The sequence below is a fragment of the Ursus americanus genome, chromosome 30 (assembly GCF_024610735.1).
Source record: "Ursus americanus isolate L20-20 chromosome 30, mUrsAme1.1.p, whole genome shotgun sequence".
NCBI lineage: Eukaryota > Metazoa > Chordata > Mammalia > Carnivora > Ursidae > Ursus > Ursus americanus.
In genome coordinates this window covers 5,372,885-5,391,408 of record NC_142156.1, presented here as the reverse complement: position 1 = coordinate 5,391,408, position 18,524 = coordinate 5,372,885, and the positions used below count along the sequence as shown (strand labels likewise).

The 18,524-nt window shown below is 36.3% G+C and overlaps 1 protein-coding gene across 16 annotated transcripts in view; it reads right to left on the bottom strand.

The window, feature by feature from the left end:
• The window catches only part of MTMR3 (myotubularin related protein 3), a 137,781-nt gene that overhangs the window by 43,631 nt on the left and 75,626 nt on the right, over nucleotides 1–18,524 (bottom strand). For all 16 annotated transcript variants that reach the window (XM_045791316.2, XM_087857210.1, XM_087857212.1 and 13 more), the window contains 4 exons: nucleotides 13,512–13,564; nucleotides 8,459–8,543; nucleotides 604–693; nucleotides 104–220 (listed from right to left, as the gene is read on the bottom strand). In XM_045791316.2, coding sequence (XP_045647272.2) covers nucleotides 104–220; nucleotides 604–693; nucleotides 8,459–8,461 — 210 coding nt within the window. In that variant the 5' untranslated portion in view covers nucleotides 8,462–8,543; nucleotides 13,512–13,564. The remainder of the gene's footprint in view (nucleotides 1–103; nucleotides 221–603; nucleotides 694–8,458; nucleotides 8,544–13,511; nucleotides 13,565–18,524) is intronic.

Genomic DNA, 18,524 nt, shown 5'->3' with positions numbered 1-18,524 from the left:
ACTCTGTATAACACTCCTCTCTTTGAGAACATTAACAAGTTGGTTGTTTTTTTACTTCCTTTTTCCATCTACTTTAGTGGGAGAACAGTTGGTAATCACTTACATTAACAAGAGACTCCTTGAACTTGATGTGAAGTCTATAATTAGAAAGGGCAATGATGGCATCCTCAGCACGGCCCACATACTCTGTGCTTTCTCCATGAAGTTCAAGAAAAGGAACCTTCAAAACGAAGAAGAAACCTTTCAGAGTTCTAAAGCAGTAAAGCAAAGTCTTCAAGCACAGGCTGTCACTCAAAATACCTGTCACTCAAAATACAGTAAATAAATAAGGGACCTAAAGAGAATGACTTATATCAACATAATTCAAATATACCTGCTTATTCAAATTCTAGACTACTGACAGAGATCATCACCTCAAATAATGAATTCTCAGGAAATAAATCTTTCTAAAAAGAAGAGCTGTTTTCCAGCTTGCATTTCTACTATGTGTATGGTTTTGGGAAAAACAAAATTACACAGTGCATTACTTCAATCCATTAGCTCTGCTACATTGTTACTATGATGCTAAATACTTATTTTATAATCAAAATGGCCTGTAATTACCTGAAGATTCTCATCCTCCCGAATCAGCTGCTTCCTGGGAAAGATCTGATTGGCCTGGATACACTCAAGACTGTGCCGAGTCTCTTCATCCTGAAAAAATCCAAAACCTTTAAATAATTTCAAAGCTCTCAGCCATCCATGTTTTATTTTTCTGCCATGTCTAGTAGCATGATCACAACTGAGAGTCCAATTAGCAAGGTGAACAGGCAGGAAGCTCAAGGAAAAAATATTCATCCCCCAAGTGTTCCATCCAATATATTAGGTGTCTCTAATCAGAAAATACATGGATGCTAAGAACATTTTTACTAAAAGCACAAATAAGTTATTAGTACACTGTAAGAGAAACCAAGATAATTTTTTCTCTTTAAGTTATAACCTTAAATTCTTATTTCTGAAAGCTATATCCTGAATTACTTAAGAATGAAATGATGTGAGGTCTACAATTTGCTTCAAAGTAATTGGAAGGGGAAGAGTAAGAAGGGAGTGAGTGGGAAACAAATGAAACAGTATTATCCATGAGGGATAACTGAGAAAACTGGGAAAAGCAGGGGTTCACTAAACCATCGTGTCTACTTTGGTTAGATGTAAGATTTCCATAACGGAAAGGTTTCTTTAAAAATTTAAGTTTAGGGGATGCCTGGGTGGCTCAGTCAGTTAAGCGTCTGCCTTTGGCTCAGGTCATGATCCCAGGGTCCCGGGATCGAGTCCCACATTGGGCTCCCTGCTCAGCAGAGAGTCTGCTTCTCCCTCTGCCTGCTGCTCCCCTGCTTGTACTCGTTCTGACAAATAAATAAAATCTTTAAAAAAAAAATTTAAGTTTAGAAACTGAATCCTTCAAAAACCGAAAACGTGTGAACCACTGTCCCTAGTTTAATCTGCCTTATATTACAAAACAGATTTCTACTAAGACAATTTCAAAAAAAGCAAAATTCTACTCTAAATGGCACTTGAATTGAAATATAATGTGTATAAAAAAGTAGTCTTTTATATTATGAATTTTTATGGTTTAGGTAGACAGGAGAAAAGAAATCTACTGGAAAGCCTAACTGTAAATTATTATAGAATCTGTTTTATACAGCTCATTTTACAAGAGCAAAATATCATGTTCCTCTGACAGCAATCAGAATTATAAGCACTAGTTAGTGGACAGTTCTACCTACATGTCCTGCTTAACACAATTCCAGAAATTCTTTAAATCTCCTCAAAGGAAAAGATAAATCCTACCTATAAATAACATCCTACCTATATATATCCTAGCTATAAAACCCACTTACAGTTTTACCTAATAGCAACCTTAATCATAAAACAATAACACTGTGGCTCTCAAAGTGAGGTCTACAGATTCTGAGATCCTTCCAGGGGCTCTATGTGGTCAGAAACATCTCCACATTAGTACTAAGACATTATCTGCCTTTTTTCACTGTATTGACATTTGTACTAACAGTACAAAAACTGATAAAAGTATTGGCACCTTAGTATAAGCTATGACACCAATTTCACTTAGGATGTCCTTGATAAAGCAGGGGGGAAATGATAAAATTTTTTAAAATCTTGACCCTTCAGTAAGTCTTTTTTTATACAGGAAATAACACCTCTGCCACATACTGATGTATTACGGTTGTCTCAAGGTAAAGCATCTGTGCAGCTGTTTTAGTTACCAGCTGAACTAACCAGTTTTTTTCATTAAATACCATTCTAATTGAAAGAACTGACAAACTATAATTCAAACTTAAGCTGGCAGATTTTTCCCCTCCAAATGACATTATTAATTGCTAATGATAAAGCTTTTATGTGAAAATTCGAATCTTGGAAAACCCATCATCTGCTAAAATGAAGAACTTCACAGATTCCCAATACTTAAGCAGACTTTTCTGATGAAATCAGAGGTGATAGTACCAAATGTGATTTTTATTTTTACTTTTTTTAAAGATTTCATTTATTTATTTGTCAAAGAGAGAGAGAGTGAGCGCACCCGTGCACAAGCAGGGGGAAATGCAGGCAGAGGGAGAAGCAGGCTCCCACTGAGCAAGAAGCCCAATGCGGAACTCAATGTCAGGATCCTGGCATCATGACCCAAGCTGAAGGCAGATGCTTAACTGACTGAGCCACCCAGGCACCCCCCCAAATGTGATTTTTGGGCACCTGGGTGGGTCAGTCAGTTAAGCACCCAACTCTTGATCTCAGCTCAGGTCTTATCTCGGGATCGTGAGTTCAAAGCCCCACACTGGGCTCCATGCTGGGTGTGGAGCCTACTTAATAAAAAATAAAAGAACTTATATAGAGAAATATGTCTATATTTGGAAGATCTGCATTATTCAGTGAATGAACAATTATTTTCAAAATGACAAATGTATAATGTTACAAAATCATGCATGGATAAAAGATCCATTTAAAGTGCAAGACAGACCAATGGCTTTAAATGTAATAGAATACATTGGGGTGCCCAGGTGGTGCGGTAAGTTAAGTGTCTGACTCTTGATTTAAGCTTAGGTCATGATCTCAGGGTTGTGAGATCAAGCCCCATGTCCAGCTCCGCACTCAGCGCAGAGTCCACTTAGGACACTCTCTCCCTCTCCCACTGCCCCTCCCATCTAAAATAAATAAATCTTTAAAAAAATGTAACAATATAATAAGTTCACTGATATGGTTTCAGATTCCACATTACAACTAACCTTTACAGAAATATTACTTGTCAAAACAAAACAAAACAAATATTCCTTGTTTAGGTATAACAGAAGATTATATACAATATTCTCCAGTTGGAAAAACTATTAAAATATTTTTCTAACTACATATCTGTGTGAAGCTAGATTTACTTCATATATTTCAACATTTTTTTCAACAACATATTTTAACAAATTAAATGCAGAAGTAGATATGAGGATCTAGCTATCATCTATTAAGCAAAACATTAGAGATCTATAAAAATTTTAAAATAATGCCACTGTTTACATTATTTCTGAGTCAGAAAAAAGTTATTTTTATCAAAAATGTTATTTATGCTAACATTTAGTTGGTTATTATTTTTTTTAAGATTTTATTTTTAAGTAATCTCTACACCCAACATGGGGCTCAAACTCACAACCCCAAGATCAAGAGTTGCACGCTCTACTGAATGAGCCCACCAGGCACCCCAGTTACTGTTATTTTTAAACGAACATAAGAACACTTAAAAGACTTCTCAATTTTAAACCCCAGATTTAACTTCTAATAAAGTATATAGACAGACATACCCCATATAAACAAAATCTCTCTGGGGTCCTCAATAAGTTAGAATGTAAGAAGGGTTCCTCGAAGCAAAGAGTTGGAGAAATGTTGCTCTATCTACTACACTGCAACACTAAATACCATGCAACTGGTCTCATCTGAAGTCACACTTTCTCTAAAACCATTCTGCCAGCACTAATCTGTGACAAGAAGAGTCATAGAGAAATTGAATAGCAATCCCTCACCCATTACCACCATAAAATCAGTCTCTTGGCTGCTAGCTGACTGGGCCCATTCCATCCCCTCTAAGGAGCCACTTTATTTTGAGGCTTTTAAAGGTTTTACCAGCCTTTTAAAGGTTTGATATTTAAAACACAGAAATTACTGACTTCAAGTTCTAAAAATAAAACTGTAACAACTTTATAAGTGGTTCATGAAATCCAAAAAAAATTTACGAAACTTCAGTCATCATTAAATAAAGTCTTGCTATGTTTGAAAACAAATCATGTGTTTAATAGAGTCACATCCCTAAGGCTGTGAGGTATTCACCATGATGAATTAAGAAATTACGGCTGATAAGTAATTATAAAAGCAAAAGTATAAAAATCTATTCAGTTTCTTACAGCAAAAAAAAAAAAAGTCTAATTAAGGCAGTATATTTCAGTAAGGTTGATATCATGTTGCTTAGAGCCTCTAAAAACATAATTACTTGGGGTGTACAAAGGTTTGTACAAAGGTTTGTAAAAAGGCTCCACTCCCATAAATACCAAAATAACTTGTTATATGAAGAGATCTGTGTCAATCTGTTCCATTTTATCCCTCTTCAGTCATTTCCTCCGAGGTCAATGACTGGGTGAAGGAATAACAAGGGACATAGTCATATTTGAAAGAAACTTATTTTTCTATGTTACCTTTTGTCTTTTTAACCAATTCTACTTCCATTCTTAAGAGGAAGCTCTTGACTCAAAGAACACTGAGTATTTACACTTAGAACTAAGAAAAGATATGAGGAATCTTGAATTTAGAAAGATTTTTCTCAGAAATCAATAGGGGAGAGGTAGGAAACACTATGAGGGGGAATGCTTTTAAAAATTATTACATAAAAGGGGCAACTGGGTATCTAGGTCGGTTAAGCGTTTGATTCTTGATTTTGGCTCAGGTTGTGATCTAGGGGGTCGTGAGATCAAGCCCTACGTGGGGCTCTGCACTCAGCGGGGAGCCTGTTTGAGATTCTCTCCCTCTCCCCCAGCTCCCTCTCTCTCTAATAAATATATCTTAAAAAAATTATTACATAAAAGCACACTGTAAACATGCCTCCCCAACATCACATTAACTTTTTAACTCACACAAATATATAGGCCTAAACTTTTATTCTCTTCAAGATCATTTTACAGAGGCACTCATTTCTTCAAGTGATTACCGGACCTAGTTTTTTACTGACCTTTAGATAGCACAGAATTAAAATAATGTAGCAAGCTAAAAACAAAACCAAAAATGAGAAGCCATTATGAATCTATTCTTTCCAGCACATTCACTTGGGTGCTAATCCACGCCAATGTATATAACCAAATGTATATAGCCAGTGAAAACTGAAAATGGAATGAATGATTTTGAACATGAGAGAACAGAGAATTAAGTCAGCAAGACAAGATCATCAAGTAATTTTTCATAGTCAAATAAAATAAGTGCTCTTTTTAAAAGACTATCTCAATTCACATTACCTATAAGGTTTTAAGAGCTTATTTCCCCCTTGTACATAAATATGTATTATATCACCAAGGATTTAAATTAACATTAGGACAAGCTACTGACATCCTAAAAGAATGGTGTTTCAAAAAAACATTATCTAGCTAACACGTAAGTTGAATTAACTGCCTAATTTATTATAGTTTTTAAGTTTCATGGGTAAAAAAGGTCAAATTGAGATGGCTGATAGAGCAAGGAGCTGGAAGGAGACAAAGGGAAGGAAGAAACAGACTGGCAAGTCTTGGCCTCATAAGAGGCTTGCAAAATTTCTCCCAGGCTACAGGTAGTAATTTATTAGTACTAGCGAGCATGTATTCCACATGGTCGATTTCCTGGTATTGCTGAGCAACACCAGGCATTGCGGAATCTGGCACTTCTTAGTCTCTACCAGTTCCATAATGTTGGTGGGGCTACCTACAAAATCTTGAAAAGGGATTAGTCACCACAGTTCCAGGCCAGTTTCTGCTATTGGCTTTTGCAGGTAAGAGAGGTAATCCATGCCTTAGAGGGGAAATCAACTTACAAATAAATATTTAAAGAACACAGGAAGCAGAGACTGCCAACAAGTCAAAATGCCTATTAACTAAGTTCATATACAATGTTCCAGGATTAAAAAAAAAAAATCTACTGCTGAGAATAAAGTATGTGTAGAAATATTGGACAAAATGTAAAAATGAAAATATCCGTCTCAATGTCAATTCCAGTCATTATTCTTAAGACTGGTATTGAAGGCCATCAAAAATACAAATTTCTCTTGATAAAATGCTTGGGATTTGTTTCAAAATAATGCAAGAGTCGACAGTGAGGAAGTCAGAAGAACAAGTATGGCCATGAATTAATAATTACTGCAGTGGATTGATCATACAATGGTTCACTGTACTATTCTCTTTGTACAAGCTTGAGATTTTCCATAACAAACCATGAAAACATATTCTAATGCTTAACTTCCCAAAAAGACTTCAATCTCATTTAAGAATCTTTACAAGCATGAGAGAGAGGATGTTACTCAAATCAGTACAGACGTACACATTTTAAAAAAGAAAATTCGGGGCACCTGCGTGGATCAGTCAATTAAGTGTCTGCCTTTGGCTCAGGTCATGATCCCTGGGTCTGGGGATCGAGCCCTGCATCGGGCTCCTTGCTCAGCAGGGCGCCTGCTTCTCCCTCTCCCTGCTGCCCCACCCCCCCCCCCCGCTTATGCTGTCAAATAAATAAATAAAATCTTTTAAAAAAAAATTCAGTACTCCTGAATGCACTACACAAAAAATAACGATTAAGCATATATGACCTAAATGCTGAAACAATGTATCAATTAATTGATATTAATTAAATCAATGGTTCAACAAATTGCAAAATGTTATACAGCTAGCAAAATGAACATTAGGAATCCAATGAATCAACATGGGAAAATGTTTAATTCCTTTAGTGAAATAAGCAAAATAGAAATTTAATTTTGCTTTAATTCCAAATACATAAAAAATATGTATGTAGACATGAGCTAGGTAGAAAGGAATACAATCATGGGTGGTAGAATTATCAATGAGTATTTGTAAAAACCTGTTATAATGTTACTTTATGAGAAATTAAAAAAAAAAAAAAAAAGACACATGGCCATACTGCTCCCCAACTACAGCACACAAAAGCTTCTCCAGACTGCACCAGAAGACTATCCGCAGGGCACCAACAGAGACCCCAGCACCAGGACGAGGACCACACTGTTGCTAGCTACATGGTATACAATAAAGGACAGCCCCTCAGTGCAGAACAGAGCTGCTTTTATAAGACTGTCATTTGTTATTCATTAGCATTGGCATACATACAATATAAATATTAGGCAAACACTTTTTCAATTCATTAAAAACTCTGTGGGAAAACCAATAAAATAAAATGTAGTCTAGAGAAATAATATTAAAAGTTCATCAGTGTTTGGATATAGGATATATCAAAAAGTTGTTATACCCACAAACTAAGAAAAAACTGGCCCAGCTTCAAAATGAAAGCAGTTACCTTTCTCCTTCTTTTAATATGACATTTCTGCACAACTAGTTTTTCTGTTGTGTTTTAGTTTGTTTTTAATTTTCAAAAGCATTTTCCACCCATGTCCCTAATGAAGCTTGAAATTAACATGGCCTTTTCAATTCCTTCTTTGTGCGCCAGCATGAAACAGAGTTTGGATCTAGGAAACATAACAAGGTAGAAGCAGGACAATATTACAGAGCACCATTTCTTTTTTAAGCCTTGAAGCACTGTTTACATATGCTCAGGATTGATAGAAATGTGGTTGGCTCATTGCTCCATCTTCTCTGCTTGGACTGAGGCCTAAAAGGCCCACAAGTCACTGAAATGGCCATTATATGCTCTTTTTAGTCAAAGATGTAGGCAGGGGTGTGCAAAGCTGCTTCACCTTCTTTGGGATAAAAAATACTGTCTTAAAAAGACAGAAAGGGAAAGGCAGGGATTTACTTCTATCCAGAAAGGTGAATTCATAAAGAATATGTGTATGACCATATCATAGTTCTTCTACGCACACACCAAACAAACACACACACACACACACACACACACACACACACACACGGTTTTCACTACATCTTGCTTCCTAGAAAAGGATTAAGAAACCTAGAATCCAAGAACCATGAATTTTAGTCTTGATTCCATTTATTACCTGACTGAAAAGTAACAGACAATATATTAATTCACAGGATTAAATAAACTATTCTAAAACACTAAAATACTCCATTATTACTAAATAAACAATAAAAGAAAGGTAACAACAAGAGAGTTCAGGAAAAGAAAAGTAAAACGATTTACAAAAACAAAAATGTATGGACCTACCAGTGTTCACTTAATTTCAGGATAGAGTTCAATTCCAATTTTCTTGTTACTTCTTCAAGTTACTTACCATGACAGGAGGCCCAGATTAGGAGGAGAAATCCCCGTCCCTTCTTCAGTGTCTGGCAAGGCTTTTCTTTCCTTTACACCTGGATCTTTAAAAAGAAAAGAAAAAAAAAAAAAGGACAAAATTGGCAATTTTCCCCCTACTAGGCCATATTCTAATTAAAGAACTACACATACACGGACCTGCAGACCTGAACAGAGTCACCCAAGAACAAGTTAAATATCACCCAGCCAATTCCCACTAGTTAAATCCAAACTCCATAATGCCTTTGTGAAAATCCTCATGGTCCTAACCTATTTGAGCAAAAACGTAGCAAAAACTCATGTTCCTAATGTTGATAGTAAAATGAAAAATGTTATAAACTTTGGATAAAATAAAGATTAAAACCAACCTGCAAATGCAAAAACAATATTCCTGTAATATTATAGGATGTTTCTGTGCTAATCTATAAATTCAAAATGGATCTCCCTATCTGTGAGAACCAAACTGGCTTAGTAAGCAAAATATGAAAAACACTGCCTTACTGCCCCAATATTCTATGCTCATCTGAAAAGTCACATAATAAAAAAGACTGAAATACTGATACATGATACAATGTGAACAAACTGTGAGACTATTATACTAAGTGAAAAAAGCCAGGCAAAAAAACTCATTATTACATACTACCATTTATATGAAACGTCCAGAACAGGTAAATCCATAAAGACAGAAAGTAGATTAGTGGTTATCAGGGATTAGGATGAGGATGGAATAGGGAGTAACTGCTCATGGATACAGGGTATCTCTGTGGGGTGATAAAAATGTGTTTAGCACAACATTTTATACATTCTAAAAACCCCTGAACTATAAACTTTAAAATTTAAGTTTCATGTGATATGAATTATAGTTCAATTTTTAAAAAAATGTAGTTAGGGGTGCCTGACTGGCTCAGTCGATGGAGCGTGCAACTCTTATCTCAGGGTTGTGGGTTTAAGCCCCACACTGGGTGTAGAGAGTACTTAAAAATAAAATCTTTTAAAAAAAAAATAAAAAGAATTTTTAAAACTGTAAAGAGTGTGCATATAATCAAACTCTTCATAAAACACTAAAAATATAATCTTACAGCAAAAAAGTTACGGGACTAATTCAGCAGCAATAAGCTTTCTAAGCATCTATAATATGGTCTCTAAAGACTAATTTCTATTGCAACTTGGTAGAAGTGTCAATGTTCTGTAATTTAAAAGGTAAATTAAAAATACACATAAGCATTATTTGTATTAATTCTGAATCATGTTTGTACATACACAGAAAAATGACACAGGAAATTTTATCAATGGTTACCCCTCTAAGAAAGAGAAGTGGGAGTGAGGATTTTCAGTTTTTACACTTTCAATTATTTTACATTTGTAATTAGGAAAATAAACTTTTACAAAGAAGTTTTTTAAAAAAGAAACTCAGAATAATATTACATAAAAGGTTTTCACTTAATCTAAGGCAGAGTGTGAAGATAACACCTCAATCAAAAAAACAGTAAGAAATGTAGGGGCGCCTGGGTGGCTCAGTCGGTTAAGCATCAGACTCTTGATTTTGGCTCAGGTCATGACCTCAGGGTCCTGGGATCAAGCACTGTGTTGGGTTCTGTGCTTGGCAGGAAGTCTGCTTGAGGATTCTCTCCCTCTGCCCCTCCTCCAACTCCCACTCTCTCATTCTTCCTCTCTAAAATAAATTAAATTTAAAAAAACAATAAGAGGTATAGAGCAATGGCTCTATAGGCAGATGACATACGAGTTCTGAGTCTGCCATATTACTAACTCTGTGACCTTGAGAGCAAGTCATACTAACCTTTCCAAGTATGTTTCTTCATCTATAAATAAAAATTAAAAACTGCATGAAATAATTGTGAGGGGTAAAGGATAATGCATATGGTGTGCTTAGTTTAGTTATTGACATATAGAAATAAGCACCTTTTAAATCATTAACTAAGATATTCCATTACATACAAAGAACTTGGATAGGACAGTCCCCACCACTGTCCTTTTTTTTAAACATACATACACACACACACACACACACACACACACACACACTTACTTCTGAACTTTTTTTTTTAAGGATTTTATTTTTTTTATTTGAGAGAGAGAGACAGAGCATAAGTGGAGAGAGGGGCAGAGGGAGAGGGAGCAGGAGACTCCTCGATGAGCAGAGAGCCCGATGCGGGGCTTGATCCCAAGATCCTGAGGTCATGACCTGAGCTGAACACAGACACTTAACCACCTAAGCCACCCAGGCACCCCATTTCTGAACCATTTAATTGAGAGCTGTGGTGGTGCTTGGTGGTGCAGTCAGTTAAGCATCTGACTCTTGGTTTTAGCTCAGGTCCTGATCTCAGGGTCGTGAGACTGAGCCCCGCACTGGGCTCCATGCTTAGCGCGGAATCTGCTTAAGACTCTCTCTCCCTCTCTCTCTCTGCCCCTCCCACCCTTCTCTCTTGCTCTCCCTAAAATAAATCTTTTTAAAAAATGAGAGTTGTATACACCATGTCTCTGTACTCATTACTTTAGTATATACTTCCTAATAATCACAGTATTAGTTTCAAAACTTAGAAAATTTAACACTGATATAGTACATTAATCTACCTTCTATATTCCAATTTGGTCAACTTAACCAATTTTATCCTTCACATTAATTTTTTCCCTTAACAAAGGATCCAGTCTAGGATCAATCTAGTTGTCCTATCTATCCCTTGAGTCTCTTTTAATCTAGGACCCATATTATGCTAATTCAAATAATGTTTCCTGGCATCAAGATTAATTTAATAATCTCACATCTTTCCCTCTAAACCTAGACCAGGTTTCTTAAGAATGTAGTATTTTTTAAAAATGTAACACTTTAGGGGCACCTGGGTGGCTCAGTCAGTTGGGCATCTGCCTTCTGCTTGGGTTGTGATCCCAGGGTCCTAGAATCAGGCCCTGTGTCAGGCTACCTGCTCCACAGGAAGCCAGCTTCTCCCTCTGCCTCTCTCTTTCTGTGTGTGTGTGTCTCTCATGAATAAATACATTTTAAAAATCTTAAAAAAAAAAAAAAAAAGTAACACTTTAATTCATTGTTTTCCAAATACAGGTCTTAGGTGCCTTAACTCTCAAGTCAATAATGATTCTAAAGTTAAAAATCAATGAACACTTACATTACTATGCCAATGTAAAAATTAAACCTGAAGAGCCACGTAATACATTAGGATTACATTTCCTTCTTTAAAGGTCTAATATGGACCCACTGGGCCAAATGAAGGATAAGATTCTTATTTTAAGCATCAAAATCAAATGACTGCTCTTTTCTTAATATATGCGTGAGAATTTGAGAGCTAGGATCTGCAGGTTTCCCTGGGCTCCATCATCAGAACCACCCAATAGATGCAACTTCTAAGAAATCTTTACAAAAGTAAAACACCATTTAATCTTCCTAGTGAACATGGCAGCTCATCTTTCAGGCACCTGTGAAGGAGAAATTACCCAATTTCTTTCTCAATAACTAAAATTTACACTCACTATATATATATATATATATATATATATATATATATATATATATATATATATATATATATATATATATATATATATTCTGTATATATATTTACAATAACTCAACCACATAAGATACTGAGCAACTCAGACTATAAGGTCACAGATTATATATATCATATAAATGTTTCATTATACAGAAAGAAGGAAAAAAACAGTACCCTGAATCAACAAGATTATAACTAATCCCTACTAAATTAAAAATTAGACGATAATTTCCTAAATTAAACAGATGGCACAAAACCTATTTCCCCTTTTTCTTACCAAACACATACCCACACCCACCAAAAACAAAAATCCTACTTAAAATCAAATTATAGTTAGAAATACTATTATCCCAGGACTCTGGAAATGTCTGTGTGAATTGAAAATTCAAATATGAGCATAGTTTTTGCATTCAAGGTGTTCATACTCTCATGGGGACAACAAACAGATAACTAATAAGGCAGAAGGTGGAAAGAGATACAGAAATAGAACTCCATGAGGATGCAAAAGACAGAAGCAGCTTCTGGTCTGGGCACTCAAAGAAGGCTCTCTGGAACAACTGAGCTTTTTAATAGTTGAGCTGGTCAGATTCTGAGCTACTGAGACAGAGGGAACAGGAATTGCACAAGCAAAGAACGAGACCCCCCAAAAAAACAAAACAAAACAAAACACACACACACAAAAAAAAAAAACCCAACTATACTGGAGAGTACTCGAGGGAAAGTAGGTAAATGTGGCTATAGCAAAAGGTGCCCCAGGTGTATGGGGGAAATGGGTGACTAGGTGCAGGGGATGTGTTTAAGCCCACTCGTCAAGAGCCTAAAATGCCATGCTAATGAGCTTGGTCCTTATTCTGGAGGCAATGTAAAGCTAATGGTTGCAGAACAAGGTACGGATGTGGATCTAGAAAGTTAAAACTAAAGCAACAACTTCTCTTTTCAATAAAATTAGATTATGATTTCCTAAATTAAACAGATGGCAGAAACAGGAGGCAGTAATGAAGACTAAACGGTCATAGATACGCACAAGTCTGTAAAAAGAAGAACAGGGATTAATAACCACATTGGGGACAGGATTAAATTTTTTAGAACTTCTTTTCTACTTACACATTAGTACCACTAAGTCTAGTAATGAGGCCTTTTTATATAGGTATGTAACAAGTTAAGAAAACTCAAAACAAGAATCAAGTTTTAATTTAAAAGAATTCCATGTTGTTAAGAACCGTCTATTCTAAACAAAATATTAGGGCTACAACTCATTTAGTCTCAAATACAAGTTTCCAAGTACAGTATACTATATTATGGTAAATTATATATGGAAAAAATAATCTGCCTTGAACCCTAGTGAAAAAAAAATCATACTTAGAGATTTAACATTGAAGTGAACATGTAAGAGCTCATCTAAGTAATTATGCACATGGACAAACAGACCCCCCCACACACAATTTATCTGTAAATTAGTTTCTGCTGCTCAAAACAGCAAAAGTGGTGGAAGAGGTACAACAAACTTACCAAGTGAAGTTTGTCCCAAGAACTTTCTCTATTAGAAGGTTTCACAAGTCAATCTGCAAAAGAAAAACCAGTAGTTTTACAAATATCCTAAGAATCAAGTTAAGCCACTTAGATCTCCCCACAAGACTTTTCTCTACAAGTTAGAATGCTGTGACAATATATTATTTTTTAAATCATTACAATGTTGACTATTTAGTCAACAGATTTTAGAATGTTTAATTGCCCAAAATTAGTCCAGTCAGGCATCATCATGCCTTTAGAAACTACAGAACTTTCCAGGAACCTAAGATACTCCTACTTAAGGGTTTTTCTCAGTCAATCATCATTTCTGGTGGCTTCTCAGCTAAACCTCTGCCACTACATGAACCAGTACTTTAAAGAACAAAGATCAGAGAGCTTGACTTAGAGTTGGTAATGTAAGGTGTTTCGTACACAGAACTGGCTTCTACCAAGGAATCTTTTATGTGTAAGAAAAAATTCAGGGCAGAAGGAGTATGATCTAAACACAAATAATTCTTGTCACAACGAGGCAACAATCTGACCTTCACAGAGATAAAAGACCTAATTGATTTTTTTTTTTTTTTAAGATTTATTTGAGAGAGAGAGAGAAAGAGCATGAGCAAGCAGGGGGAAGGGCAGAGGGAGAGAGAGAGGGAGAATCTCAAGCAGACTCCCCGCTGAGCACCGACTAAGCCACCCAGGTGCCCCTATGAGCTGAGGCCTTTGTAATGATTTCTCTCAGTATGTGCAGACAACTCATTCTTTTGGGCTGATACATGACATGAAGTCACATAAATAAAACTGTATAAAATATTAAAATCCTAAAATTAAGGAATCAGTCAACATAGCACATTACATCCATAACTTCCAGAAAAAAATTTTTAACTGAGCAAGTACCATAAAAGAGAGGCTAAATATGCAATAATAAAGTGTTTTAACCATTTTACAAGTAGAATTTTTTGTCTCCCGTAACTTTTAAATTTTGTAACTTAGAGGCCATATTAACCACATACTATATGGGAAATAAAGCTATTCATAATTTACAACTTGAGGTACAAACCATACTAAGTATCAAGTTTAGTCTTATTGTTTTAAAAGGTACAACACAATACAGAAGAAAAGTTGGAAGTCTGTAAATCTGCAGGACCTTTTCTTACTAGAGTGTAATTTTTGATAAGCACTTGAATACTAAAATACATATTATAATTTTTCCTTTTAAGTTATATCAGTAGGTACATTATACTATGATTTTTTTAAGATTTTATTTATTTATTTAAGAGAGATAGAGAGAGGAGAGGGAAAAGGCAGAGGGAGAAGAAAGGCGCCTAATGCAGGACTTGATGCCAGGACCCTGGGATCATGACCTGAGCCAAAGGCAGACACTTAACCAACTGAGCCACCCAGGCGTCCACTATCTATGATTTTTACTTTAGGATAATAAAGAATCATTTGTTAAAAAGAAAAGATGCTTGGTCTCTTTGTCTTTGACTTAAAACAAAACAGATTAAATAATGTATGTGAAGACACATTTCACTTAAAAAGTATTACAAACAAAAAGCGATGAAACATAGCTGATTGTAACTCAGCAAGTGTCAGAGTACTACAAGGTTAACTGTCCAATGACATGCATGTTCTCAGAATTCAGCGGAGGGACAGTGTAGGGAGACTTCACAGCAGATGAAGAATTTCAACTGGGTTACAGACTGGATGGGATCTAAAAAAAAAAAGAGAAAAAAAGTACAGGGATAATTCAAGAGAGAATGGCTATTAATATCACAATAGGAAGAAAACATAACATTTTTGAGAAACAGAGGTCAGAATATCGAGAGAGAGTTCAAGAAGAGAAGACTAGAAAGGCAGGACACAACTGTGGGCCTTAAATGCCAGGCTAAGGAGTCAGATTTAATTTAATGGCATGAAATCAAGAGCTGTGTAAGTAGGAAAATAGTAACACAAAAGTGGTGGTGTTAGGCAGTAACAAGCAGCAAGTAGAATAGTCTGGAGGGGGAAACTGACTTAGGATGTCCGTAGACTAGTAGCTCAGATATGAACTGCTAACAGCCTAATATCTCAACTGTAGCGAAAATGCAAAGGAAGACATCAAAGTGAGTAAAAGCATTAATTTTCCTGAGCTTAGTAATTGATTAGAAATGGGGAAAAAAGAGGCAGAGCAAGTTGCCAAAGATTAACTCCAAAATGTTAAGGCCTGCGGTGAGAGGAAAAAAGTATCATTACAAAATGAAAGGTGGGATGCCTAGCTGGCTCAGCTGATCAGAAGAACAGGCAACTCTTGATCCCGGGGTCATGAGTTTGAGCCCCACACTGGGTATAGAGATTATTTAAAAATAAACTTAAGAAAAAAAAAAAAGAAAGAAATGAAAGGTAGTTCCAAGGAAGAAGTGTCAAGTAGATGTATATCCAGCAGGTGGGGGATTAAATTCAAGAGACAGGTCAAGTCTAGGGGTAATAATGAATTAATTTAATTCAAGGTGCTAAATGTAATTTAGGAAATCACTGTATCTACTATAAAAATCATTTGACTTGTTTTAAATTACTTGATAACTTATTCTGTCAAACATATGAGAAGTCCGTCAATACAGAAATGTTTGTGTAAGTTTCCACAGGGTGTAAAGTTTCAAGAGATGGACCAAACAACAGGCAGTTTCAACAAAAAGGTTCAGGCAGGTCTGCTTCAATGCTGGCAATGACTCTTCTTCCCAATAACCACAATCAAACAACTACTTGGTTGGGAACAAGTATGTCACTGTGAAACACTGCCAACAACAACAAAAAAACTGCCCACGCCTCTTAGGACTATTTGCCAGATAAAGGCCATGCAGAGGTGAATCTGAAAGAAGCTCTCTGGTGCCATAAGCTACCTGCCAATGATGGCAGCAGGTGTCCCATGATATAGTCATGTATACACATACCTCACAGAGTTAGAACAGTTAGGTTTGGATAACCCTGAATATAAACTGAATATATTTAAAGAAGTACCACATCAGGGCACCTGGATGGCTCAGTCGGTTAAGCATCTGCCTTCGGCTCAGGTCATGATCCCGGGGTCCAGGGATCGAACCCGCATCCGGCTCCCTGCTCAGCAGGGGGTCTGCTTATCCCTCTCTCTCTCCTTCTGTCCCTCCCCCTGCTCCCTCTCGCTCAAATAAATAAATAAAATCTTTTTTTTTTAAAGGGGGAAGGAAGGAAGGAAGGAAGGAAGGAAGGAAGGAAGGAAGGAAGGACGGAAGGAAGGAAGGAAGGAAGGAAGGAAGGAAGGACGGACAATATCGGCTTCAACAGGGCAAAGAGGCACACCAATTTGGGCCATTTATATAATAAAAGAATTCAAACTACAAAAACTAATCAGACTGAATCAATTCATGAGGAAAACTAAGAGACTCAGGCCAGGCATCTTAAAATGCTGGGTGGGGGAGGGTAGGCAAGGTGGCTAAAGAAGCACTTTTTTTTGGCTAGTGTACATTTTAACTTTAAAAAAAACAATGGGCTGTTTTACATAATCCTGTCTCACTTTCAAATGCAGGGTAATTAAGACTTCAAAACTTTAAGAAGGCAACACTAAATAATTTTAAAGGAATCTTTTATTTTCACTGTATGTGAAAGAAATGCCTTTTCTTGCACATGCACTGCATATTTAGAAAGATTCACAGCAAAATTTGAGTATGGAGGCAATATAAAATAACTCGGAGATGTTAAATTTTAAGTGGCTTTCCAACTGCCACTACTTAGGCAAGTTTTTACAGTTTCTGCATGCTTCCTCATTTATACCTAGTAACTTTTCAGATATCTGATGGATGATACGACCTTCCCAAATTAGGACTCCGTGGCATGCTGGGCAGGATTATTCCATAGTGGGGAGATGATTTAATCACCAGCATTTATCAGTTGAGTAAAACTACTATGGCTTGGTTTTATTCCTTGAATAAACTAAACTAAACTAAACTAAACTAAAATAAAATAAAATAAAATAAAATAAACCTCAGGTTTTCTAAAACCTTTGCTGTTGAAGTCAACCATAAATAAAAATAAAAACAGAGTTCAAAAAGCATGACTGCATTCACCCATCATGGTAAGTTCACTGTGGAGGTTCATTTATTTGACAAATATCTGGAAGTGGTAGGGACAATTCTCGGCACTGGGGATGATACAAAACAAACTTCCTATCCTTAGGGGAGCTGCAATTCTTGTGTCAACTGTAATATTCTCACATGGCCGAATGCCCTCAGTGTGACTCTTCTCCCCTACCTATTAGGTCCATGCTTTGAAAAAGATAAAAAGAAAAGTAAATATAAAATCGAGTCAGTGACCTCGTTCAGTGAAATCTCTAAACAAGATGATGAGAGACAGACAGGGACCAACTCTGCATGTCTTTTCTACCTCTTCTGGAAACACTAAGTAATGTCGGTGAGTTTTGAGGGATCCAGATGCAAATTCATGATCCGTGTGCATTCCTCTACCAGCTGTAGAGCACAGATAAGCAGCTAAAATATTATCATTTCCTAACCAAAAACCAACCATCTTCTCCTTGAAAAACAAAAACCCAGAAAGTTGCCAGAAACTGTCCCTTAAACTCCATGTTATCACATTTCTTTTTTTTTTTTTTTTAAAGATTTTATTTATTTATTCGACAGAGATAGGGACAGCCAGCGAGAGAGGGAACACAAGCAGGGGGAGTGGGAGAGGAAAAAGCAGGCTCATAGCAGAGGAGCCTGATGTGGGGCTCGATCCCATAATGCCGGGATCACGCCCTGAGCCGAAGGCAGACGCTTAACTGCTGTGCCACCCAGGCGCCCCATGTTATCACATTTCTGTATCAAAGAGCCTTTCACTGGTAATAAGTCTCTTGAACCAGCAACAGTTAAGATAATGCTCAAAATAACAACAACAAAAAAGCTCTGTTTCAACAGATAACCACCGAAGGTCAATCTTGTATAATCTGTGACTACACTAGTGGTACAGAGTGAGTACATATGTATGTATATGTATGTATGTATA